This window comes from Diabrotica virgifera, chromosome 5 (assembly GCF_917563875.1).
Source record: "Diabrotica virgifera virgifera chromosome 5, PGI_DIABVI_V3a".
Classification (NCBI taxonomy): Eukaryota; Metazoa; Arthropoda; class Insecta; order Coleoptera; family Chrysomelidae; genus Diabrotica; species Diabrotica virgifera.
Genome location: NC_065447.1, coordinates 75,959,377 through 75,986,502, shown reverse-complemented (window position 1 = coordinate 75,986,502; position 27,126 = coordinate 75,959,377). Strand labels below are relative to the sequence as shown.

General features: G+C 36.1%; 1 protein-coding gene across 7 annotated transcripts in view; it reads right to left on the bottom strand.

The window, feature by feature from the left end:
* LOC114326692 (protein spartin) overlaps nt 1-27,126 on the bottom strand; it is a 178,418-nt gene that overhangs the window by 104,658 nt on the left and 46,634 nt on the right. For all 7 annotated transcript variants that reach the window (XR_007697893.1, XR_007697892.1, XR_007697895.1 and 4 more), the window contains 4 exons: nt 22,846-23,281; nt 13,355-13,489; nt 13,111-13,296; nt 3,832-4,026 (listed from right to left, as the gene is read on the bottom strand). Coding sequence is in view for 1 of the 7 variants with exons in the window: in XM_028275107.2 (XP_028130908.1) it covers nt 3,832-4,026; nt 13,111-13,296; nt 13,355-13,489; nt 22,846-23,281 (952 nt within the window). In the remaining 6 variants the exon portion in view is untranslated. The remainder of the gene's footprint in view (nt 1-3,831; nt 4,027-13,110; nt 13,297-13,354; nt 13,490-22,845; nt 23,282-27,126) is intronic.

Below are 27,126 nucleotides of genomic sequence, written 5' to 3'. Positions count from 1 at the left end.
TCAATATTTTGTTGAGATATTTGGCACACATATTCGTAATATAATAAATAATGGTGGTACAGAGCCCAATTTAAGAAATATGTTAGTATGTGGAAATTACTCTATAACTAAATAAAATATTACAAAAAGGAGCCTATACCGCCAATAAGAAGAACAAAAAAATAAACTTTCTTCAAATAAACTTTTTTATCCCATGCCTAGATTTTGTGTCATATTGGACCTAGTAAAATGTTTTATCTCTAACAAGAAATCGAACATATTATAACTAAATAACTGATTAGTCAACATAGAGAAAGTGTCACTGTCATTTTGACAAACCTGCGTCATGGTTCTGTTCTGTTATCTGCATATAGTCGAGGAAATAAAGCATTTTGGCTTGCAATGTTTTCGTCCATGATGGATTTACTTGAAATTTTTACAGAAGGTAGGGAATAGTCCCAGGATCATTTTCTATATTATGCCGCTGTACGCTAAAACCTTGGGGGTGGTTGCCACCCCATCTCGGAGGTGGGAATTTTTTATTACATTTTAACCATGTTAATCGATGTAAAAGGTGATTCTAAGAAAAAAATGTCTTTTACCTTTTATTCGTAAAACTAACATTTTTCGAGTTATTCGCGCTTGAAAGTAACAGTTTTTCGTCGAAAAAATCAACTTTTTAGAGGGTTTTTTGAGAATACCTCGAAAAATATGCAGTTAATCAAAAAAACTGCAGATAACAAAATTGTATCTTTTATTAACACAAACTAAATTCTTGTTCTATAATATCTTTAAGACCAATACAAACCGAGATATGGCATGTTAAAGGTTAGCTTTTCTCGTCAAATGCATAATTTGAAATATTCAAAGCCAAATAACGGGAAAACTTTGCATTTTTCGAGGAAAACTTAAATTATCTTTTTTCAAGCATACAATTAAACATTTCAAAGAATAATAATAAAAAATGTCTAACATGAAAATAGAGCGACTTATGATCAAAAAAAAGTCGGTATCTGCTTTTCTCTGCGAAAAAATCAGTGAATATAACCCCCTAACTACCCTCCTAATTAAAAATTGGTCTTTACCTTTCTGTAATTCCTTGTATATTTGTATTTTCAATACACCCAAGAAGGTTGACCTATTTAAAAGGCCTAATTTTAGAAACATTGTGAGTGTAAAGAAAAATTGATTTTTTGCAATTTCGTATTTTTCACCTTTTACTTCAAAATATCTCCGAAAATACTGGAGATGCGAAAAACAATGATTATTAACTACTAAATTGTAGATTTTTAATAACCAAAATTATATTGTACATAGATTTTCATTACAGTGAGTAGTGAGCGAGATATAGCTGTTTAAAACCTCTATTTACGAGCAAACACCCCCATATTCGAGCCCTTTAAACCCACCCCAATTAAAAACTAAGGGATCTAACGGAATTTAATTTACACAGCTCTTCAAAAAATAAATAGCTTTTCAAAAATCCTATAAAATCATTTTTGAAAAAACTTGTTATCGCCAAAAATGAAGGAGCTATGTTTATAAAACGAAATTATTTTTTTTTTCGAAATATTCGAATAGTCCGCTTATGGAACATTTTCAATGCATGTATAATACCACAGAACTGGTTCGTATACTGGAAGATAACTTAAAAACTATTTGTATTTGTATTTGTACATATTTGAAAATTCGTATTTTTGTGTAAATAAATGTTTTTGTAATTCTTTAATTCTACTTTTTTTTTCTGTATAGATCTATTAAATTATTTACTTATAAAAATTGTAATGTTCTTAAGGGTGGCTTTTTTGAGGGTTGAAATATTATATCCTAAAGCATAAAACAATCATTATTTTTAGCCAATCAAAACCAAATTTTACCCATATTAAAGTTTACAATGTTTTTGTATAATTTTTGACAATAAGGGGAAGTTTACACCCCTAAAAATAATCGACGCCCTTGAGCATATTACAGAATATGAAGTACAGGGTGAGACGATCCTAATCCCAAATTTCTATGTAAATCGATGCAAGCCGAAATTATTCTTTTAGGATAAGTATAGTTTTCATATATAGGCTCCAACAAGGGTGGTTTTACGAGTTGAAATATTATGATAGTATATCTTAAAGCATAAAACAATCATTATGTAACTAATAAGAACCAAATGTTGACAATAATAAAGTTTAAAATGTTATTTTATAATTTTTTACAAGTAGTTTTTTAGGGGTAGTTTTCACCCTTAAAAAATCAAAAGCGTACAACGGCTCAATATAGAAAATGAACTAGAGGGTGTAATGAGCCTAATCCCAAATTTTTGTACAAATCGGTGGTGGACGAAAAAATTACGAGGTTTTGCCATTTTTTCAGTTGCATTTCTTCGACTAATAGGGATTACGAACACTCTACGGCGCTACGGTAAAACATGGCGGATACTATTCGTATTGAGTGTTCGTAATTCCTATGCAGGGCCCGGATTACGTACACTCGATACGCATCGTATCCGCCATGTTTTACCGTAGCGCTTTATGGGAAAACATGGCGGATACGATTCGTATCGAGTGTTCGTAATCCGGGCCCTGATAACAGAACAGAAATCTGACGCAGGTTTGTCAAAATGACAGTGACACTTTCTCTATGTTGACTAATCAGTTATTTAGTTATAATATGTTCGATTTCTTGTTAGAGATAATAGCTATTTATATAACAAGGGAGGAAAGTGCTACTTTTCCTCCCGAGAATGAAGTTTGCTGCCCGACGCGTAGCGGAGGGCAGTAATCATTCGAGGGAGGAAAAGGCACTTTACTCCCATGTTATACATATGATTTTTCCACCTTCCTCAAATATCAAGTAATTTTTTCATTTTTAAATAATTTATTTATGTAACTAACTGACAAAATTTATTAGAGCACTAAAACTAACAAGTAGGTACAGTATAACTGTCAACTGTCAAATATAAGTCAAATTATTAATATAAACATTGTTAAATCAAAATAACAATTTACTGTTTTTAGCGTTCTGCAAAATACAGGGTGCTCTATAAATAAACGTTAAAATGTATAGAGACTTACGTAATAGATAATAGAATATTGTATAGAGCGTCAATAAGTTATTTCATCAATGACATGCCATGACGTCACTATTACTTTTCCTCCCTAAGGCGAAAAAGTACTTTCCCTCCCTAGGTCCCTTGCTCCCTACAATCAGGTCAGGAAAAGTATACTTTCAGTAGAGGTAGGTGGAAAAAAAATTGAGTAGGTCCAATATGACACAAAATCTAGGCATAGGATAAAAAAGTTTATTTAAAGAAAGTTTATTTTTTTGTTCTTCTTAATGGCGGTACAGGCTCCTTTTTGTAATATTTTATTTAGTTATAGAGTAATTTCCACATACTAACATATTTCTCAAATTGGGCTCTGTACCACCATTATTTATTATATTACGAATAAGTGTGCTAAATATCCCAACAAAATATTCAAAATTACAGCTGCAATCTTGGACCGCATTTTTTGCTACCTGTTGATCGCTACTGTTGCCTCTTAACTAACTTTCGAAATTTTAAATGCGTTTTCTCAACAATTAACAAATTTGAACTTACGTCAGTGTTTCCCCAAAGGTGTAATATGTATTTATCATATGCTTAACCTCAAATTGTGATACCCAAAAATGTCAGGTGAAGGCGCTAGGTGTTGCGTCAGTCATGCACGGAGCGAATAGGAGCGGATATCTTAACAGTAGAATTGTATAATACTGCGCGGGTTTGATACCTGGCACCAACAAAACTTTCAAAATATTCCAAGCTACTTGGGTGCTTCATTTCAAAAGTAAAGAAAAATTTTAAACAATCGGAAAACTCACCTATAAATCCAGTAACTCTAGCTGCCTTATTTGTAGCTGATTCTGCTACATGTATCGTCTTAGCTAAAGTAGGGGGAACATTGGCAGGTTCTGCTGCTGGTTGTACTTTATTAATAATTGTTGGGGTGGTTCTGTTAAAGAAATCGCCAGCCTTTTCTGCGCCCCGAACAATACCTCGAGAGAGCAAATGGGCTCCTAAAAAAATGTTTGCTAGATTAAATAGATTTTTTAACTCAAATATAAATCCTTCTTATTACACACTTTGTCCTTATGTATAAATTACACTTAGTGAATTGTACTGAATCTTAGGGCAAAGGACCCCGCAACACCCCTTATGGAAAAATGGCCCCGGTCAAATTTAACGAAAGTTCTGTCAATGATAGTTCTCAGCATGTAGATTAAAAAAGTCCATGCGACCTAGGTCTGAAAAACTGTTATTCTGAAGCTACAGCCTTCTGAAGTTATTGGATTCAGGTATTCAGTGTACGTCAAGTGCACTAATTCACAGTAAAGTGAACGAAAATATTTATTATTGAAAGAACAGAGACTCATTTCTTTCATGTATATTTGCAAGAAGCATATGAATCCGTGTAGATGCATTGCATTTTAGTCTTCACAAATCCTCCGAAAAGACCTCAGAAAACTCAAGAAGAGCTATAGAAAATATGCTGTTAGAGCGACGAAGAATTATCATGTTTTCATTAATGCTTCACACTTTTCATGAATCCAATACCAGTATAGAAGCAGTTACGCCGTATCCTCAGAAAACTATTGAACAGTGGCGGATCTACGGGGGGGATAGAGAAATCTTCCCATAACAATCCTAAATTAAAGAAAAAAGTACAGCTAGTTGAAGATGACATTGACTTCTTCTTACGGTGCCTATCCGCTCCGAATGTTGGCGATCAGCATGGTTCCGAATGCTTGCTGCTATTAGAAATCGTCGAATTGTAGATGTCTTGAACCACTTTCTCAGGTTTTGAAGCCAAAATATGCTTCTTCTCTTCTCCCTTGCCCTCTGTAACACCACATTTCAAAGAGTTCGACTTAAAGAGCTTTAGAAAGTGTCCAGACCTCAAGTTCGTTTCATAACATCGAAAATACATAGCATCTGATAATAGAAATTTTTGTATTTTGTACGAATGCTGATCTTGCTTTTCCTATGCGTTGTTCTATTTCAGTAGAGACGTTTCACTGGCTGTTTATGTTAATAACAAGGAATGTGTAGGTGTCCACCCTATCAATTAGTTGTATGTTAACCAAAAGCCGTGTGTTTAATATTTCGAGTTTAATGACTACCATGTACAGGGACCATATGGGCAAGGTCGTGCGGCGCACGACGGCGCCAAGGCGTTAAAGGCGCCCTTTGACTCGGCAATGTTAAATAAATATCCAATTCAAAACTAAATATTTTTTGAAGCAAAAAAACATTGCAAAAAATAACTTAGTCCACGCATTCCCAAACATTACTATTGCGTTACGTGTATTATTCACTATACCGATTTCTGTACCTTCAGCCGAGAGATAATTTTCTAAACCAGCGGTTCTCAATCTGTGGTACATGTACCACTGGTGGTACATATCATTATTTGCGGTGGTACACAAAACACACAAAAACTTAAAATAGTAGTACATAGTAAGTCTTGACTATACAATCTAAAAATATAGAAATATATAAAAGAAACTTTAGATGGTACATGACTCAAAAAGATTGAGAACCGCTGTTCTAAACTAAAACTAATTAAGAATTAAGTACTATGTAAGATCTAGAATGGGTCAGGAGCGGCTATAAAATCTTGCTGTTATTTCTACAAAATCTGAGTTTTTAAGGGACCTGAATATTGAAAATCTAATTAATGAATTTGTCAAAGGTGAAGCAAGAAAATTTCAATTTCTATAAGAAATATCCGTTGGTTTTAATCATAATAAGTGGGGTGTAGCGATGGATCGCCTCCACGTGGTGCACCCTGGGTAACGCCAAATGATCCATCCTCCCAATCCTAAGGTGTAACACCATCGTGCCGACGGGATGCATGGTACAGGGAGTAAAGTGTATCTAAAGCGATGCCCTAGAGAGATGGCGAACTCTGAGGGATTATAGCCTTAGCACGGTAAGGGCGCACTGCCGTGCCTGACAGCAATTCGTCCCAACTCGTGGGAACAAATATGGAGAACGAGATTGAAAAAACAAACACAAAAACGGGAACGGACACAGAGGCGACTTCAGTCGTGGATTCTGTATCTGTCCCAAATACTGAGCCAGAAGTTGTTCCAAGCGGAACAGACTCTGCACAAAGTAGCAAAAAACGCCTTTCTGGAGCTCAAAAAAGAAAGATGACGAAAAAGGCAAAAATGGCTGCTGGAACATGGACCACAGCAAATCCCCATAAAAACAAAACGGGAGTACTGGTAAAACCCGAGGGTAAAAAGAGACCGCGGGAGAATACCATTACCCCCCCGCAACAAAGGGTTGCTAAGAGACCAAGGAGCTCTCATGAGCAGACTAGGTCATACAGCAATGTCACAAAAGTATTCAGGATAGCGGTGGCACACAGGCACCATCCGGATACTCAACTAGATCAGGCTCACGCAGACCTGATCATCAACAAACTAAAGCTAGCAGTGGATGAGGCTCCTGTTGGAAGTCAAAATCAACTGCTACAGTTCCATAAAACATCGTTTAGCGCAGGTACTCTGTGGGTAAACTGTGCTAACGAACATACCAAAAAATGGACTACTGAGGTGGTAAGGACTATGGAGGGCCTGTGGGAAGGAGTCGACTTAAATGTGGTCGATCCCAGCCACATGCCAAAACGCCCTATGGTCCTCGCCCGCATCCCCGAGAAAGAGGCTGAAGAATCAACAGTCAGAACCCGTTTAGAGAGGCAAAATAAAGACCTTAAGACGGAAGACTGGTTGTTGAAAAATCGGAAGGTCGGAGAGGACATGCAAATCCTCGTATACACGATCGACGAGGTCTCCTATAAAACATTGAAGGCTGCAAATTTCAAGGCGTATTACAGACTTGAAAAGATATCCTTCAAAACCATCAGAGGCATTGATGGCTCCAATCAGAATCCTGCAAGCGAATCTCCAGCATAGTAAGTCAGCTTCGGCAGAACTTACTGTCGCCATGAGAAGGTTTGATGTAGCCTTGATACAAGAACCCTGGGTTTACAAGGGCAAAATAAGAAGTCTATCGGGTATTGGTGGAGAGCTTATATATAGCCGGTCTGCCGATGTCCCGCGAACTTGCATAATAGTCAAACGAAACATCAAAACACTGCCGTTGATAAATCACTGTTCCAGGGATTTAACCACGGTAAAGATGAAGATCATAGATGGAGGAGGGGTGAAGCAGATAGTTTTAGGATCAGCATACCTCCCATATGATGATCCCGAACAACCACCATCAAGGGAATTGGAGCAGCTAGTGAGAGATTGCAGGAAAAATGGATTGCAATTGATCATTGGCTGTGATGCGAATGCGCACCATCTGACTTGGGGCAGTACAAACACCAATGCAAGAGGTGAGTCAGTACTACAGTTTATAATGCAACATAATTTAGACATATTAAACGTAGGAAACAAACCAACCTTCGTGACTTCACGACGGAAGGAGGTGATTGATATAACAGTTGCCACGACTAACGTGGCTAGAACTGTGAAAAACTGGCATGTGTCAGATGAGGTGTCCTTTTCAGACCATCGACACATTTGTTTTGAAATGACAGGCAATGAGCTTATCAAGGAAACTTATCGTAATCCTCGTAAAACAAACTGGGAAGCATATCAAGCAGACATAGAATATAGCTTAGGCAGGATTAACGGGAAGATAAGGCATACATTGGACCTAGACATGGCTGCCGAACAATTTCAAGAGATTGTCACGTCAGCGTTCGAAGACAACTGTCCGGAGATAGTCAGGAATTCCAACAGGAAAGTTCCCTGGTGGAATCATAATCTTGCAAATCAAAGGACAGAGGTTAGACGAAAATTTAATTTCGCCAAAAGGTCAGGCGAGTGGGGCGATTATCGCAAAGCTCTGACTGACTACAATAAGGAACTGAGAAGGGCAAAAAGAGAATCGTGGAGAAGGCATTGTGAAGAGATAGAAGGGACTTCAGAAATGGCAAGGCTCCATAAAGTTCTCTCAAAGGACCCTCAGATAAGTATTCCCTCGCTCCAAAAAGAGTCAGGTGAATACACTCAGAATGGTGAAGACACCCTGAAAGAGCTTTTCAGGGTGCACTTTCCTGAGTCTGAGACAAAACTGATACCACTAGACACATGGCAAACCGGACTGGATATCATGAATTATGGTTCTAGGGAAAACTGGCATGTGGCAAAAGAAGTTATAAACCAGGACAAAATCAAATGGGCAGTAAACTCATTCGAGCCATATAAATCACCGGGTCCGGACGGGATTTATCCAATACTTCTACAGAAGGGAAACGACCTTCTTTTCAAAAAATTGTGTAAGATACTGCAGGCTAGTTTAGGGCTGGGGTACATACCAAAAGCATGGAGGCTGATAAGGGTGGCTTTTATACCCAAACCTGGCAAAATCGGACAGGAAAGGGCCAAGTCTCTGCGGCAATTAAGTCTGATGTCATTCGTACTGAAGACCTTAGAAAAACTGCTCGATAGGCATATCAGGGATGGTGTATTGGTTGAAAGTCCGATACATCGGGGACAATATGCATATCGAGCGGGAGTCTCCACAGAAACGGCACTGCACCATCTTGTACAGAGAGTGGAGTACGTTCTAGAAAACCAAGAGGTGATGTTGGGTGCATTTCTCGATATTGAGGGAGCATTTGACAACACCTCTTACGAAGCGATCACAAGGGCGATCCGTCTAAAAGGAATAGACGAAACAAGCTGTAGATGGATAGACTGCATGCTGAGAAGCCGTGTGATATATGCTACGTTGCTAGGGGATACAGTGTCAGCTCAGGTAGCCAGAGGCTGCCCACAGGGGGGAGTCTTATCTCCTCTATTGTGGAATCTGGTCATGGATGGCCTGATAGCTAGACTCGACAACGATAGGCATCACGTCCTGGGCTATGCGGATGACCTAGTCATCTTAGCCCACGGAAAATTTAATGGTACAGTCAGAGATCGAATGCAACAGGCTCTGACAGTAGTTACAGAATGGACTTCAAATGTAGGGCTTAACATCAGTCCTCTAAAGTCCAAAATCATGAAATTTACTAAAAGAAGGAATTCAGAGGAATTGGGTCCTCTAAGTCTAAATGGTATACATTTAAATCTGGTGAGTGAAGTAAAGTATCTCGGGATAATATTAGACTCAAGACTTACTTGGAATCAGCAGATAGAAAGAATAACGAAGAGAGCGGTATCTACGTTAATGGTAGCCAGACGTACTCATGGAAAAATGTGGGGTTTGAGACCAGACATGGTATATTGGACTTATAACATGGTAGTAAAACCCACAATTACATATGCATCAGTGGTATGGTGGCCAAAAGTGCAGCAAAAAAGTGCCATCATCAAATTAAGCAAGGTGCAAAGACTTGCTTGTCTCGGGATCACGGGGGCTATGAGGGGCACACCTACGGCAGCTATGGAGGCACTACTGGATCTCCCTCCTTTACATATAACAATAAGAGGTGAGGCGAGAATGGGCTATTATAGACTGCGAGAAAACCTGAGCAACGTACCAGTTAAATCAGGACATAGTAAAATAACGAATGAAATTAATGATGCCGAATGGATGATGATTTCTGACCATATGACATCAAGATATATGCCTGAAGTACCTTTTCAAGTGGACATTTGCCCACGAGACGAATGGGACAGAGGAAACTCTCGACCCAGACTGCAGGGTTGCACCTGGTATACGGACGGGTCTAAAACTGCAGACGGTTCGGGCGCAGGAATATTCTATAGTGGTGGAAATTTCAACATTTCTATTCCACTGGGAGAATGTACCTCCGTATTTCAGACAGAGATTTTTGCAATCTTGCAGTGTGCAAGAGAAAACAACCTGAGGGCATTCGAACTGCAGCGGGTTAACATATGCACAGATAGCCAAGCAGCCATTGGGGCTCTTATAAGCCCTAAGGTGAACTCTAGGCTGGTGTGGGAATGTCGACAAGAACTTGATAGACTGGCACAACATAACAGTGTTATACTGGTATGGGTTCCAGGTCATCGGGGCATATACGGCAATGAAAGAGCTGATGCACTTGCCAAGAGAGCATCAGCTACAAAATACCTGGGTCCAGAGCCGGCCGTGGGAGTGCCAAAAAGCACCGTCCGCGAACGAAAAAAGCCTGGATCCGAAGCCAACACAACTCACACTGGGAGAGTGTACCCGGTCAAACACATGGCAAGATGTATATCGGACGGACATGTGCTAGTAGAGCTGAGTTACTGCTGAAAACAAGCAGGAATCAGCTCAGAGTCATAACAGGTTTCCTCACTGGACATGCGCCAGTTAAGGGTCACCTGCATACAATGGGGCTGTTTCATGGAGACTTGAGCTGCAGACTCTGTAACAGAGAACCTGAAACAGTCAACCATATTTTGCATGACTGTGAGGCATTGGATCGGAGGCGGCAAACACTTTTCGGAGACATCGAAATGACTCCAAAATTATATGGCACCCACCCACTAGACCTGTACAAGCTGGTACAGGGTTCCAGAATTCTGGAATGGGTTTCATAAACAATGGAAGATGTACAATAAGCCAAGTGGCTGCAGTACAACCGGTTCACAACAGACGGCTTCCAGGGAAAAAAAAAATCATAATAAGTGTATTTGTTTAAAAAAAATCGCAATATAAATTTTTTTTTCAGTTTTTTTTTTAATTTTAAATAATATTTTATAACTTTAACATAGTTTTTATTCTGTTCTGTTTTATTGTGCAATATAGTGTTTTATATATTATTTTAATAACTACTAGTACTAGACTACTAGACATAACAGAGATGAAAATACTCCGACGAATATCAGGGAAAAGTCTGTTGGATAGGGAGAGAAGTGAAAACATAAGAAGAACATGCAATGTTGAAGATATAAATGGATGGGTGACAAAACGGAAACAGGAATTGAACGAACAAATTAGTAGAATGGCAGAGGATAGGATAGTACGAATAGCACGTGATAAGTCACCAAATGGACGAAGCAGTATTGACAGACCAAGAAAAAGATGGTGCGATAATCTAAACAATTTAGGAGGCTCATATTGAAGAAGAAACAGGCTTTAAGCATACATACAAGAAGGAAGAAGAAGAATATATTATTTTTTATAAGTGTACTGTGTACCTATTGTTTCCTTCAAAAAAAATCTAGGTAGATAATATGGTAGGGGAGCCCAAGCGGGGATTTTTGCAGTTACTCGAGCGCGTCAGATTATTACATGGGGAGAAACCTTGTACCCTGGAAATGTACCTCTCCCATATATTGGCTCTAAATGCAGGGGAGTTCGTTAAGGGGGGCCGAAAAAAAATCTATCCTTAGAAAAACCCGAAATCGTCAGATTAAGATAAGGTAAGTTAAGTACTTGCAAAACAGTCTATATAGCAAAAATCTGATGATTTGAGCAAGGCGTAAGGAAATGGATGAGTCCCAAAGTTTCATAAGAAAAAAGCGAATATTTCGCGAAATAAATGACAGATCGAAAAACTAAAAAATACGTACTCAATATTTTTCAAAAATCTATCGAATGATAGCAAACACGACTTCCCACGGAGAGGGGTGGGGGTAAATTTAATATTTTAAATACGAATCGCGCGATATTTCTCGAAATGAACATTAGATCAAAAAACTGAAAAATACACTTATACAATATTTTTCAAAAATACGGACCCCCACGGAGGAAGGGTGGGGAGTTACTTTAAAACCTTAAATGGGAGCCCCTATTTTTTATTGCAGATTTGGATTCCTTACGTAAAAATAAGCAACTTTTATTCGAGACATTTTTTCGAATTATAGATAGATGGCGCTATAATCTAAAAAAACGATTGTTGGAAATGGAAAATTAAATTAAAAATGGAAAGTCCCCACTAAAATGGAAAACTTTACTTAACTTTTTTTGGTTTTAGGATCTACTCTTCACAACCCAATAGGTCCCCAAAAGCGCTCGAGTGACTGCACATTTAGCATACTTTGCTCCCCTACCATAAAAAAAATTCAGTTTTCCACGTTGAAATGTGGAGTGATTGATTATAATATTTCTACTACCCTGGTAATTTTGATACAGGTGCTTATCAATATTTTGCATGACGGCGCCGAAGTTACTTGGCGCGTCCCTGACCATGTATGTACTTGGTTTTTTTCGTATGCAAAGCAAGTTCATGTTCACTACTTATATCTGATATACGCGACATTATTCTTTCAAACCATCTAGCAATCTAGCCTATCTGCACAAACTACTGCATCGTTGGCATATCTAATGTTATAGAGACGCACTCTATTGACTAACATGCCTTCCTGTGCTTGCTCGAAAATAATATGTTCAGAGTAAATATTAAATAACACCGTGGACAGAATGCAACCTTGTCTCACTCGTCTATCTATGGAGACTGCCTCTGTCAACTGGTCATCTACTTTAATGATGGCTGTTTGGTTGTAATATAAATTATGTATGATTCTCAAGTCTCTATCATCTAAGCCCGGGTTTTTAAGATGATTATGAGCTTATTATGTTTTACTCTCTAAAATGCCTTTTTGTAGTCGATAAAACAAATATATACGTCACAGTTAACATCCCTGCACCTCTGTAAAAACACTTATTTCCTAAGCGAATAGGGCTTCCCATGTGCTTAAAGTATCGCGGAATCCAAATTGTGACCATGATACTTGTTCTTAGCATTTTTTATATGTTTTGTCGTGTATCACTTTGGTATGACTTTTGTATGTCCTTAAATCGAATTAAATATAAAGCTGTATTTCCTTATTTTATTTTACTCATATTTGAATACTAACTAAGCAGAATTCTGTTGGATTTTTATCTAGATAAGCGGACAAGTGATGAATGCCTGTAGATTCTCCCATGTCCGCTATTTATCGGTCTGTTTGCTTTAAAAATTGTAAAAAGCTCAGACAATAGATTGTTACCAAGGATTCTGTGTTCCGACCTAAAAGTTCCTTAAAAAATTATAAGTTGACTTCGGCTACAACTACTGCCTTTATAGTGGCAAAATTTACAATTACGCAACTTGGTTTATTTCTGAAAGTAATCTGGATTGCCTTGTCAAATTATAGTAAAATCAAAGAAACATACAACCTTATTGACTGAAAACTTACCATCAACAATTTTATTAGAAATATATGTACTATAATCTTCCGCTTGTCCGGTTGCTCTCCTTTCTCTCCAGCTCCTAATATCTTCTGCTGTTGGTGTGGAACCTATAATACCGTGAAGAATGCTTTCCAAGAGGTCAAACACCTCCTGATCGGCATCAGACGGTAAAATAATCCCAACTGAAGAACCTACAACATTTTATTATTGGTCGATATTTTCATTTTAGTAGTAATAATGAAAAATTACCAGGAACATCGGCGTTTAGATCCGGAAGTACAAATGCTCCATAGTCGGTTCTATAACAAGGAGATACACCAGGAACCAATGGGTACACCCATGTGCCTACTTGAAGAATCGCTGCAGGTGCATTTGGTTCAGTACCTAAAATTTGTATAAAATATATTTGCTGTACAAAAAGAATTGATGCTTCTCAGAGGCTTTTTTCAGTGCGTCACAAGTGACAGAAAAAAGGTACATCTGTGATAATGCACATTTATAACATTTATTCTAGTTGTTGAAAAATGTCGCTGTAATCGGAAAAAATTATTTATTATAATATGATTGCAATTTGGTATAAAATCAAATCAATCGTGTTTATTGCATTTATAAAAAGGTATGTTCTTTGATTTGTATAGTTGTATAAATTGTACATATTATGGTCGTATAGATAATACGTAAATCATTTTTTTTATCCTAGCGCCATCTATCAACAACTATAATAAATGTTATAAATGAGTATAATCACCGACGTACCTTTTTTCTATCACTTCCAACTAATGCGTTAGAAAGAAATCGAAAAACTGTGACGCACTGAAACAAGCCTCTGAGAAGCACCATAGCAGCTTCCAAATTTTCAAAAGGATGATTGCTTTGGGCAATTGTTGAGAATGGCCAGTCGGATTGGTCATGGAGTCATTTGGAGGCAGACCGCGGAGTACTACTCGTATGTAACAGACTTTTACACTGAGATCTTAGTATGTGCTCAGGAGCAGGAGATAATTAATAGCGCTTCTTAACTGATAGATCGATCTCTATCTGCCCCGGCAGTGAAGCAACTCTAAAGGTCCTAAAGACACCCAGAGCTAGTTCTGCAATTCAAAAATGCTAACTAGCGGCTAAGTTAAGTAGTTGTAGATACTCCCCGGCAGCCAGTATGATCACTGTAGACGGCACCTGCATTTACTTGGATTGATAGATAACTTAAGATGCAGTCTACGTGAAGACCAAGAGAAAATCTCCATGTAGTTGCCCAAAACTATCCTACCAGAGGCGGCAAAACTTTAGTTCGGATTTCATCTAGCAGAACAAAGTCTAGAAGATACGCTTAACAACCCTTGTAGCTTTCTGTAAGAGCGCGGCTTTCTGTGAGAACACAACTCTATTAAGAGACTAGACGGCTGCTGAACCTAGTAGACAATAGAAGGCTCGGAATAGCTGTATCTCCAGACGTACTTGTCCGGATGATATAGAATATAGGGTGATACAATGGACCTGTCTTAAAATGTATGTAACAAATTCAATAACCAAGAGAGCAGATACGTCTGTCGTGCGTATGGCTGAGGTACTGTGAAAAACAAGCAGAAATCAGCTCACAGTCATAACAGGCTTCCTTACTGGACATGCGCTAGTCAAGGGACACCTGCAGGTAATGGGACTGTTTCATGGAACAGCTGCTGACTCTGTAGTAGTCAACCTGAAAAAGTCAACCATATCTTACATGACTACGAGGTATTAGATCGCAGGCGGTCTAAGTGGAGCATACTTGGTGACACCAAAACATTTGGTACTCATCAACTAGACCTGTAAACGCTTTAACATGGTTCCAGAATCCTGGGATGGGTAACATGAAGGAATTGAAGATGTACACTAAGCTAATTGGCTGCAGAACGACCTATGTATTTATAACAGACGACTTCCATGAAAAAATATGTATCTGAGTATATCAAGCTGTGTCTGAAGGGCTTAGAAATGGGGCCTATCCGAGTCAACCAAAGTCATAAAGATACCGAATTCTATTCACATCCATGGTTTTAATTAGATGTTTTAAAACATCGATATATAGATTAAAGTTCTTTGCCATCCCTGACACGTACCTACTGAAAACTAAAATGCCTTATTTTTTATAAAAAATCTAAATTTGTTAAATGTTATGTCAAAATGATTTTTGAAAAACAAAAAAGTGATGAATAAAAATATCCAATACTCCTCTTAAACTAGCGGGTTATGACTGCAACACCTAATTAAAAACCGCATCCACACCTAACGATTGGGTACATTTGGAATGTTATCACTTTAAAAAAACAAACGCTTTGAAGATATTCAATCTTTAAAGAGTTCTAGTTCCCTTAGGAAGCAAAGATATTTACATCAAGTCGACATAAAATGAGTTTCAGATTTTGTACTTTTCTTTTGTGAGGATCGTTTATCTATCTATCTGTATGGGAACACATTTTAATGACCGGTAGGAATGGATAAGGTCAACCTGCTGAGATGTTGTGTTGCTCCGTTCTTTCGTACGGAGTGAAATTATGGACTTTGTCCTAGGCATCCATGAAGTGCCTTGATGCATTTGAAATATGGTGCTACAGACGCATACTTAGAATCTCTTGGATAGACAGAGTTACTAATAATGAGGTCTTGTAAATAATGAGAAAGAACCTCGAAATAAGCGCACTTATAAAATGACGCAAACTGAAATATATGAGTCACGTAATGCGTAAAGAATATCGGTACCTACAGTCTACCCAGATTCATTCTGCAGGGTAAGGTGTACGGCAATAGTGCCCCAGGAAGGTATAGGATATCATGGCTGCGCAATCTCCGCGATTCGTACTTGACGACTAGAGAACTTTTTAGAATAGCAGTCAATAAAGTTAGAATAGCCATGCTGTTAGCTAATATCCGTAACGGATAGGCACTGCAAGAAGAAAAAGAGTTTATGGACACCTTGTATTATAAGAATATGAAAGGAAAGAGGAAGAATAATAGAACTAAACATCCACTAATAAAAGGGAAAATCACAGTGGTTGGTTGCCTGGATACCATAGTTTAAAAAACTTACAGTGAAATAAAAAACTAGTATTACAAAAAAAATTATAAAAAATTCAAATTATTCAAACGGATTAAAATTTCAGAAATAGTGAAGAAAGAAATCTATTCAACAAATACATAATCTAGTTTATATATGTTTTGAAATATTTTGTACATACATATATACATTTGTACATACCAATTGGATGGTCTTATGCCAGAGTGAACTATGTACATTTTATTTGTTTTTACTTTTTCATTGCCGTTATGAGGCAAACTTGTGTTCTAAACTTATGCCAAAATGAACTATGTGAATAAAAGAAAACATTAGCTGGAAACTAATAAATTCTATTTAGCAAAAGATTGGTAGTACTGGTAGTCATATGCCATAGTGAACCATCACCCAGTCCAAGATGGCTACCCGTGCACATAGTTCACATCTTCATCACATTGTTGATAGAAATTCTAGTGAAGATGAAGTCGCTGATTTCAGTAGTGGGTCTTCAGATGATTACCATTCAAGTTCTGATTCGGATATTACAGAATCAGGTAAGATAATAATATTTATTGATATCAAATATCAGTATAAAAGTATGGTTATGTTTTGGATTGTTTCTTTTGCCAATCTCTTGCGGTGTCCGCTGGGAGCGCTTGTGAAATATGAGCAGTTGTACCAACGTAAGGACATAGTTTTACCTATCTATATTAGAATGAAGCAATATATCCCATCATTTTTGTATTGGAATTGTAAAAAAAAAAATAAAATCACATAGTTCACTTTGGCAAAAGAGAATGAAAATTATCTGTCTTATGCATAGTGAATGTGTGTTTGAAAGTATTTTTTATGTATTATAACATAAAAAAGTAATGTTACTTGTAAAATGTGTACCTATATTAAATATTAATATTTTGTGACTTTTACAGATGAAGAAAATACCAGAGGACAGGAAGAGTCCCAAAACAAGAAGAGAAAATCTGATCATAAGAAGTGAAAAAAAATATTCGCAAGCAAAAAAGGGCAGCTGGTAAAGAATATATGAATACTTCAGGTACTGGCATACACTCTAAATCTTTTAATGACTATTCCTGCAATTGCAAAATGAAATGCCAAAATAAGCTTACAGCACAGCAAAAAGAAAAAAATTTTAATTTGTTTTATAATGAGTCACAGTCTTGGGAAACTCAAACAAGCGTAATAATTGGTGCTGTAAAAAATGTAGATCGATAACAAGACGTCGCGTCGTAAAAACACTGATATTTAAAAAAAAACAGGAAATCGTGAATTTTATATCTGTTCTGAAATTTATGTGGCTACACAATGGCATAACATAATTTCAAACTCAACGGTTAAAAAGAACAAATTTAAAGTAATATGCATGGAAAAATAGTATTTCAAGAGTATGTATGCATTAAAACAAAATCTGGTAAACCGTAAAAAAGACTCAGATGAGCAAAAAGTAGAGTGGTTAAAAATAAAACAAATGAAATTTACTCAAGGCCATCCAAGAGTTATGGAATTCAAATACACACATAACAAAGAGGCGCAATTTTATTCAGTAAATCTAAATAAGAGATTGAAAGGCCGACCTGTAAACCTAGCTTCTTTAAACTAAGACATTCTTTACCCTGAAGGAAGAAAATTAAGTCAAGCAAAACATAATGATATCAGATCACTTTTGCAATTCGGACCACCATGATATCACCAATTTTACAGTAAACTTCAACAAAGTGAAGTATTGGAAGATGACATTGAAGAAGAGAACGACATTAACAATGAAGAGGAAAAAGAGACGAACAATGCGATCTAAATATTGCTACTATTATTGGTTTACACATTTGTCTAATTTAATTACTTATCATTTTGATTTTTTGATTTTGATTGATACTTATCATTTTGTGAGCGGCCGTGGGTAACGGCATAAACGCTGGCCTCATACGCCAGTAGACGTGGGTTCGATCCCTGCCAAAGACAAACCATTTTCATTTCCAATAATGACACGAGCCGTCTCACCGTGCCTCGGAGAGTACGTTAAGCCGTCGGTCCCCCTGGGCTAGTGTACATCGACACTAGTTACTTGAAACAGGGTTAAAGATGTAATTGACGCTGGAACTATCCGAAAGGATCTCCCCGGCAAAAATGCCATACGATATTATTATTATTACTTATCATTTTTGTATTTTATTCTTATGTATTGTTAGTTTAATTTTAATGATGTATTAATAAACCTGATTACAAACAAAAAGAACAGTTTATTTATACTTCTTATGCCAGACAGAACGAAATGCTAAAAAGTTTGCCAAAGTGAACCATGTACTGCCAAAACTAATAAAAGGGCTTTAAAAGTAAACAAAAATATTTGCTGTTACTGAAAAATTTAAATAAATGTTCTTTTGAATAGGTCTTATAACCTTTTATACTATATAAGATATTATACTATATCGTGTATATTTTATAACACCTGTATAACTTTAAACTGTCGTACTGAAAACTTTCAATTTTGGCTTTTGGTTCACTCTGGTATGAGACCATCCAATTATTCAGCTGGCTACATGACGACATCGTATGATTTTATCTGGACCATCATGTTTTCTGCGTACCTAATTATAAATTTCTTCTCACAAATATAACCATATTTCACAAGTAACTTTTAAGTTAACTTTATAATTAATCACTTTATTTACTTTAACATAATTTAAATCAATAATATAATTTACACCTAAATTTCGTTCAATGAAGCTTCCTCAAAATCTTAATTTTGAAAGACTGCCTCCCTGCGAATAAGAACGTTCATCCCCGACGTACATCGAAAATTTTAAAGAAAATTTGGAAAAAGTCTACGAATTTGCTCGTAAAAGATTGAAGCTTCAAAGTGATAAAGCCAAGGCCAGGCTCTACATGCATACTACCGGGAAAACTTTAGAAAGAGGTGACCCAGTATGGTTATACAATCCCACACTTAAAAAACTTTGTCCAAAACTTAAAACTGGACACCCTCCTGCAGAAAATAAACGCTCTAATCTACAGCATTCAGTTTTCAGCTAGAAGTAAACCCAAGGTAGTTCATATCGAGAGATTAGTTCCATACCATAAAACTGATTCAGCCTGTTGGCTTCAGTCGGTCCTTGATAGATCAGTTATTCGCAAAAATAACTATAAAGGAAGTAGCAGTGTTACGGCACTTCCGTAAGATTTATTCCATATAGAAAAATCCCTTGATGAAAAAGAAGAAGTATTATACACATCTAAAATGTTCGAGATGTCATCGAAAAATCCCGAAATATCTCGTAAGGTCTGGAACGTCAAAAATGTATATAAATCAGTGTTGACAGTTCGTTGATATAAACACAGGAAATTGACAGTTTAAGTAGGAGTAGTAGCATTGTTTATATAGGGATAGTTGGTCAGAATCGAGGCCCTGGGCCTCGATTTTTGACCCTTCGCTTCGTTATCGAACGTATTCGCTTCGTATCTGTTTAGTATACGAAGCGAAGGGTCAAAAATCGAGGCCCTGACAATAGGAAAATTTGTTTGATTCAAATTGAGACAGTCACCAGATGTCCCCACAATTTCTGTCAGAGTCGCAACGTCAAAATGCATAGACACCAAGTTGGATACGATCCTATTGGTAACACCCCAACTCGCATACGTATTAAGAAAAATAAATATACAGTAAGAGTCACCGTACTAGACACATGGGTATGTACCTAATTGCTATGGTTATGGGCTACTCCGGTCCGTTCTCAGATGTGACTTTCATCCCTGTCATGTTACTGTCAAGAAACTATTTAAAATAATTGTTTTTTGATGCAAAAAATACATTAGTTAATAGTATTATTACTCTGTTTTAAAATAGTTTTATTTAAAAACCAAGAATAGTACAATACTTTAAAGTTTTTACAACTTTAACAAAATGACAACTATAAACGTCAAAATTAAATCAGCTGTATTTAATACAGCTGATCTATTATTTGTCAACTTTCTATGTTAATATTCAGTTTCTATACATTTTCTGAAGTTCTAAACATCACTTGACATAAAAATAAACATAGCAACAAGTGAAGGGTCCAGGACTGTAATAGCTCAATGTTCCTATGTGTCTAGTACGGTGGCTCTTACTGTATATGGAAGAATATATTTAGAAATTGAATTAATAATGTCATGCTATTACATATATAGGGTGTCCCAATAGTAGCGGAACGGTCGAATATTTCGCGAATTAAACATCAAATCGAAAAACTGAAAAATACCCACCCCCTGGAGGTGGGGTGGGGGGTAACTTTAAAATATTAAATAGAAACCCCCAGTTTTTCTTGCAAATTTTAATTCGTTACGTAAAAGTAGGCAAGTTTTATTCAAGACATTTTTTTGAACTGTGGATAGATGGCGATATAATTGGGAAAAACGATTTATCCTGATACCATAGGTAAAATTATAGAAACGGTCTAATATCTCACGAAATACACTTCCAAATGAGAAACCAAAAAACAGATTTTTAATCTTTTTCGAATAACACCAAACATGACCCTCCAACCCACCCCCTGGAGGTGGGGTGGGGGGTAACTTTAAATAGCAACCCCCACTTTTTATCACAGATTCGGATTCGTCATAAAAAATTAAGCAACATTTATTCGAAACATTTTTAAAATTTCTGATAGATGGCGCTAATAAATCGTATTTTTCCAATTAAAGCGCCATCTATTAACAATTCTAAAAAATGTTTCAAATAAATGTTGCTTAATTTTTCATGACGGATCCGAATCTGTAATAAAAAGTGGGGGTTGCTATTTAAGATTTTAAAGTTACCCCCCACCCCACCTCCAGGGGGTGGGTTGGAGGGTCACGTTTGGTGTTATTCGAAAGGTTTTCGAAAAAGATTAAAAATCTGTTTTTTAGTTTCTCATTTGGAAGTGTATTTCGTGAGATATTAGACCGTTTCTATAATTTACCTATACCTATGGTATCAGGATAAATCGTTTTTCCCAATTATAGCGCCATCTACCCACAGTTCGAAAAAATGTCTTGAATAAAAGTTGCTTACTTGTACGTATAGTCCTGTCGCCAGGGGGGGTACAACGGCCTCCTGTATTCAGATGGACTTACCCAAGTTTTTATTATGTATTTTGGCCCGTAGAACACGAATTTTTTGGGTAACAGTTGATCCGGATGTCGATAAGATTGTTATAAACAAAGAAGTTGAGGAATTACATAACAGCGATTTCTCGCAAAACAAAACATGTTTTTGTATTTTTTGGACCATTCTAACCAAAAAATGTTCCTACAAGTTTTTTCGTAGGATGCATAGTTTTCGAGATAAACGCGGTTGAACTTTCAAAAAATCGAAAAATTGCAATTTTTGAACCCGAATAACTTTTGATTAAAAAATAAAATAGCAATTCTGCTTACCGCATTTGAAAGTTCAAGTCAAATTCTATCGGTTTCGAATATATACATTGCTAAAAATTTATGTGTTTATTGCTAAAAAAAGCTATAAACACATAGTGTTTACCGTGCCTAATACATGCGTTTACATGCATGCGACGTAGAAATAGCCTCGCTTGCATTTGTACCTACTCTACCTACTCGTTCGATTTTAAATGGGAAATCATTGAAAACATCACTCCAGCACTAGGTGTTTATACTTGTGTTTAACAATAAAATAATAAATTTGTAGCAATGCAAATAACTAAAACCGATATACTTTGGCTTGAACTTTCAAATGCGGTAAGCAGAATTGCTATTTTATTTTTTAATCAAAAGTTATTCGGGTACAAAAATTGCAATTTTTTGATTTTTTGAAAGTTCCACCGCGTTTATCTCGAAAACTATGCTTCTGACGAAAAAATTTGTAGGAACACTTTTTGGTTAGAATGGCCCAAAAAATACAATAACATGTTTTGTTTTGAGAGAAATCGCTGTTATGTAATTCCTCAACTTCTTTGTTTATAACAATCTTATCGACATCCGGATCAACTGTTACCCAAAAAATTCGTGTTCTACGGGTCAAAATACATAAAAAAAACTTGGGTAAGTCCATCTGAATACAGGAGGCCGTTGTACCCCTCCTGGCGACAGGACTAGTAACGAATTAAAATCTGCAAGAAAAACTGGGGGTTTCCATTTGAGATTTTAAAGTTACCCCCCACCCCACCTCCAGGGGGTGTAGTGGGCGTTGGTGTTTGGTGTGATTGGATAGATTTTTAAAAATGATTGAACACGTATTTTTCAGTTTTTCGATACGATGTTTAGTTCGCGAAATATTCGACCGTTCCACTATTCCACTACTTTTGGGACACCTTGTATAATAAATATATAGTATGTAGCATAATTGATTAAATTTCTAAATATACTCTTCTAATATATATTTATTTTTCTTAATATGTATGCGAGTTGGGTGTTATGAATAGGATTGTATCCAACTTGATGTCTATGCATTTTGACGTTGCAACCCTCGACAGAAATTGTGGGGACATCTGGTGACTGTCTCAATCTGAATCAAACATATTTACCTATTGGGCTGACCAACTATCTCCCTATATAAACAATGGTAGTAGTTGAGTTTTTGAATACTTGTCATTCGGTTAAAGTTCATAATAAGTATTGTAATAATTGTTCTTTAGTAATTATAAAAAATTGTGACAATACCAGCTTATACTAGAAACTTTTTACTTCACTGTTTTTTTAAACTAAACGTTGAATAAAAACTTACCTCTCACTAGTGATATTGTCAAAACCTCCGGCTGTAGAGTCGAAACCACTTCCCCATTAGGAGAAATAAAATAAACTCTAACGTTATCATGAGTATAAACAACTTCTTCGTGCATGTGTTGATTCGGATCAACGCTCAAATCTCTTAGTGCCGTAGCTAAATCTTTGTATGTTACTGGTGTTACTGGTCCTTCGTCGTCCGTAGAAGACATAGCTTCTTCGTACGATGGCGGATCTTCACCTAAAATACTCGTATGAGCACTGGACGGACCCTGAATGCAATTAATACGCGTTATCACTTCGGCTCTCGTCTTTTTAATTTTTTGAATCATTACGCGTGCTTTTTCCCATGTGATATCCGGGTTTTCTGGACATTGGACTTGTATACTCAAGGCTTCGTCTATCAATCTAATACCTTCTTTGTATTTTTCGATAGCCTGCAAACATAATTAATTACTTTTATATAAGGTGTAAAAACATGAATTCAAATGGATAAACTAAAATGTTCGTTAAAATGCACATTAACTAATTAAAATATCTAAATATATTTTCTTTCCAGTTAGAATTATTAAGATAACCATTATTATCGTCATATTAGTACATTATTTGACAGTTTTTGCTGTAAATTTTAAAGAACCGTTTGGATTGACATAAAATTTGGCATACGCATAGCCAACATGTCAAAGAAAAAAGTGATATTGTGCCGATGTGTGCTTTTGCCCTGGGGGTGAGTTTCACCCCTTCTCGGGGGTGAAAAACATACGTTCAAAATAATTCGATAAAATGCCTAATTCTAAGCAACTTTTATTCTATACAGTTTTTTCACCAAGTTAATACTTTTCGAGTTATTTGCGAGTGAATATGTTCATTTTTCAACAAAACAAACACGTTTTTAGACAATTGTTCGCAAATAATTCAAAAAGTAAGTATTTTACCGAAAAAACCGTTGTTAGCAAAAGTATATATAGCTTGCAAAAAAGTGAAAAAATGGTGTATACATGAAGTCTCTAGACCTAGTAGAAGCAGAGTTATAGCTAAAGAAAAATAGGTTCATATTCGCCAAACTTCAAATAAATATACTTCAACGTGAAATAACCAGAAAAAGAAGCACTTTTTGGAAAAAACTCATTACAACTTTTTTAAAGAGTTTTTTAAAAAGCTCTATGTCCATTTTTATAAAAAAATATTCTGGCATCAAATGTGAGCAAGTTAAGCTCAAAATACAGTTGGTCCGTTTTGATTTGGCATAAAACAATAGGGAAAATCGCCCCCTAATTAACAACTTGAATATAATTAATCGTTACCGCTTAACATGTTGCTTTATTTATGTTGTGTCTCTATGATCTGTAAGTTTCATTGATTCAACGTGCTTATTTTTGAAAAATAAATAGTTTTAAAATGAAATTTTTAATTTTGAAAAACATGCTCTTTTTAAAAATAACTTAAAAATTATTAGTAATACCAAAAATCACAAGAAGTAATAAAATGTACGTTTTGCTTTTCTGAATATTTTCGACTTTTTGTTTTCCTGTTAGACAAAAATCGGTTATGCTATGGCTGTTTAAAGTTTGCATACACTAGGGATTAGTGACTCGTTCAAGCCATTTTAACTATAACCTTTTCAAGAATAAGCAATTTGAACCGCTGAGACTTACAGATCGTATAAATAATAAATAAGTAAAGTAAATTGTGAAGCAGTAACGATTAATTTTATTTGATATGCTAATTAGGGGGTGCTTTTCGCGATTGTTTTTACAAAAAATAAAAGATACCAACAATATTTTGAGCATAACTCACTTACTTTTAAGGTTAGAAGTTTTTTTAAAAACAAAAATAAACCATTTTTTAAACACTTTAAAAAAAGTGAAATGAGTGTTCCCCGAAAAGTGTTCCGTTTTTTGGTTATTTCTCGATGAAATATTCGATTTGGAATTTGACGAATAAGAACCTACTTTCATTAGCTACAACTTTGCTTGTACTGGGTCTACAGACTTAATATATGCACCATTTTTATCATTTTTTTATAAACTATATTTTTATTAAGAATATTTTTTCGACAAAATACTTACTTTTTGAGTTATTTGCGAAAAACCGTCTAAAAACGTGGTTATTTTGTTTAAAAATGAACAAAGTCACTCGCAAATAACTCGAAAAGTATTGACTTGGTGAAAAAACTCTATAGAACAAAAGTTGCTTAGATTTAGTCAGTTTATCGAATTCCCAACTTATTTTGGACATATACTTTTTCACCCCCGAGATGGGGTGAAACACCCCCAGGGCAAAAGCTCACATCGGCACAATATCACTTTTTTTCTTTGACTTGTTAGCTATGTGTATGCCAAATTTCATGTTAATCCAAGCGGTTCTGCAACATTTTACCGTTAAAGAACGTACTATATTGACACATTGGAAATTGAAAAAACGGGGTGTTTCATTACAAAACTGATATTCTTTGTTTAACTGATAATTTTGTGGTAGCAGGGTAAAAGTTCTTAAGTCACAAATCATCGTATTGAGATTCGATTCGAGAAATCGCAAGATTTGACTTATATTATTATTTCCACCGTATATTCTGTATGCTTTAATCATGGTGTACGACTTTATTTACAGATTTTACGGATTTACGGATTTTTTACCCACAAATATAGATCGCAATCGATCCGTTTGTCCACTTAACACAAAATAACCAACACTTGACTTAAGAACTTTTACCCTGCTACCACAGAATTTATGCGTTACTTTATGGGAGTAGAAACAACTTTTGTAATAAATTTAAAGCAATGTGTGATGCATTTTTGGAATCGAGTCAGCAACAGAAATCAGGATATTAAAAAATCGAACATTCCCTTTTAAAACTGGTTATAGTCCAATGTATCACGATTTTTAACTCCAAATTCAATCGGAGGTTAGCAGTGCCGTCTCCTATCAGAGGTTGGCTACTATCATAGCAATCTTAACTTTGTTGGCTGCAGCTCTGAACAATTGTGTTGAACTGCACCCGTACCACTCCCTTAAATTTCGCAACCAGGAAGCAACCAGGAAATCCTCCAACGTCCCACATTTCTCTTTCCCGAGATTGTTCCTTGGATTCTGAGCCTTAGCAGGGAGTACTTTACCCTTCTCATTATGTGGCCTAGATGTTCCAGTTTTCTCGTTTGTATGGTTTTTATGACTTCATATTCCTTCGTCCAAAATCATTAAGTATATTTATATGACAATGCAACATCACAAATAAAAACAGAAGGAAAAACAGAAAAGTTAAAACTGCAAAGAGGGGTTAGACAAGGAGATTCTATCTCACCCAAACTATTTACCTTAGCTCTAGAAGATATGTTTCGAACTTTAGAATGGGCAAATAAAGGAGTGATGATAGACGGCGAAAACCTAAACCATCTGAGTTTTGCCGATGATGTTACGCTAATAGCAAAAGACAGAGAAGAATTGTAGGAAATATTATTCGACCTAAATACCAAATCAAAAGAAATAGGATTAAAAATAAATCAAGCAAAAACTAAATTTCTAACCAACGAATCTCTAGATATAAATGGAAATATAACTCTGGACAACAATAATATAGAAAAAGTTGAGTCGTATATATGGACACGCGCCAACTCGCAACTTTTAATGACAAACATTTTCAAATTAATATGTACACCGGCCAATTCTTAACTTTTCTACTACGTGGACCTGCCAACTCGAAACCTTTTACAGGTGAATTCGAAACCATGGATTAAATATAATACCTCAGGTAGTTAGGTTAAAACGTAAGAAATAAAGGGTACCCCCGTTAAGATAGGCAAAATGCCCTCACTCTCAGAATTCAATTTTTTTAATTTTTTTACGTTCTGTGCAATTAAAAAATGAGATAACGCGGATTTTTAGCTCGCCACCCCCCTTACCCCTCCCCCCACAGCCAAAAACGTAGATTTTTAGATTTAATTTTTTTTAGTTGGGTGGCAATTGATTTGAAAACTTCAAAAAATTCACACGTGTAGCTGAGGCTTTTACAAAACATGTCCATTTTTTATGGACCCTTAGGTCGAGTGTACATAACCTCAAAATTTTTTTAACTTTCTTAAAACCTATAACTTTTTTTTGGAGGGGGCTGCAGGGCCAATTTTTTTTGCATTTTGTGTATTTTATCAAAAGCTATCTCTCTGATTTTTTTCAGATTTTTCCGTCAGGTGCGCCATCTTGAAAAATCCCGAAAACTGTTTTTTTAGGGGGTTTTTAGGGATTTTCTCCATTTTATAGACTGCAACATAGATCAATTCAAGGTTTT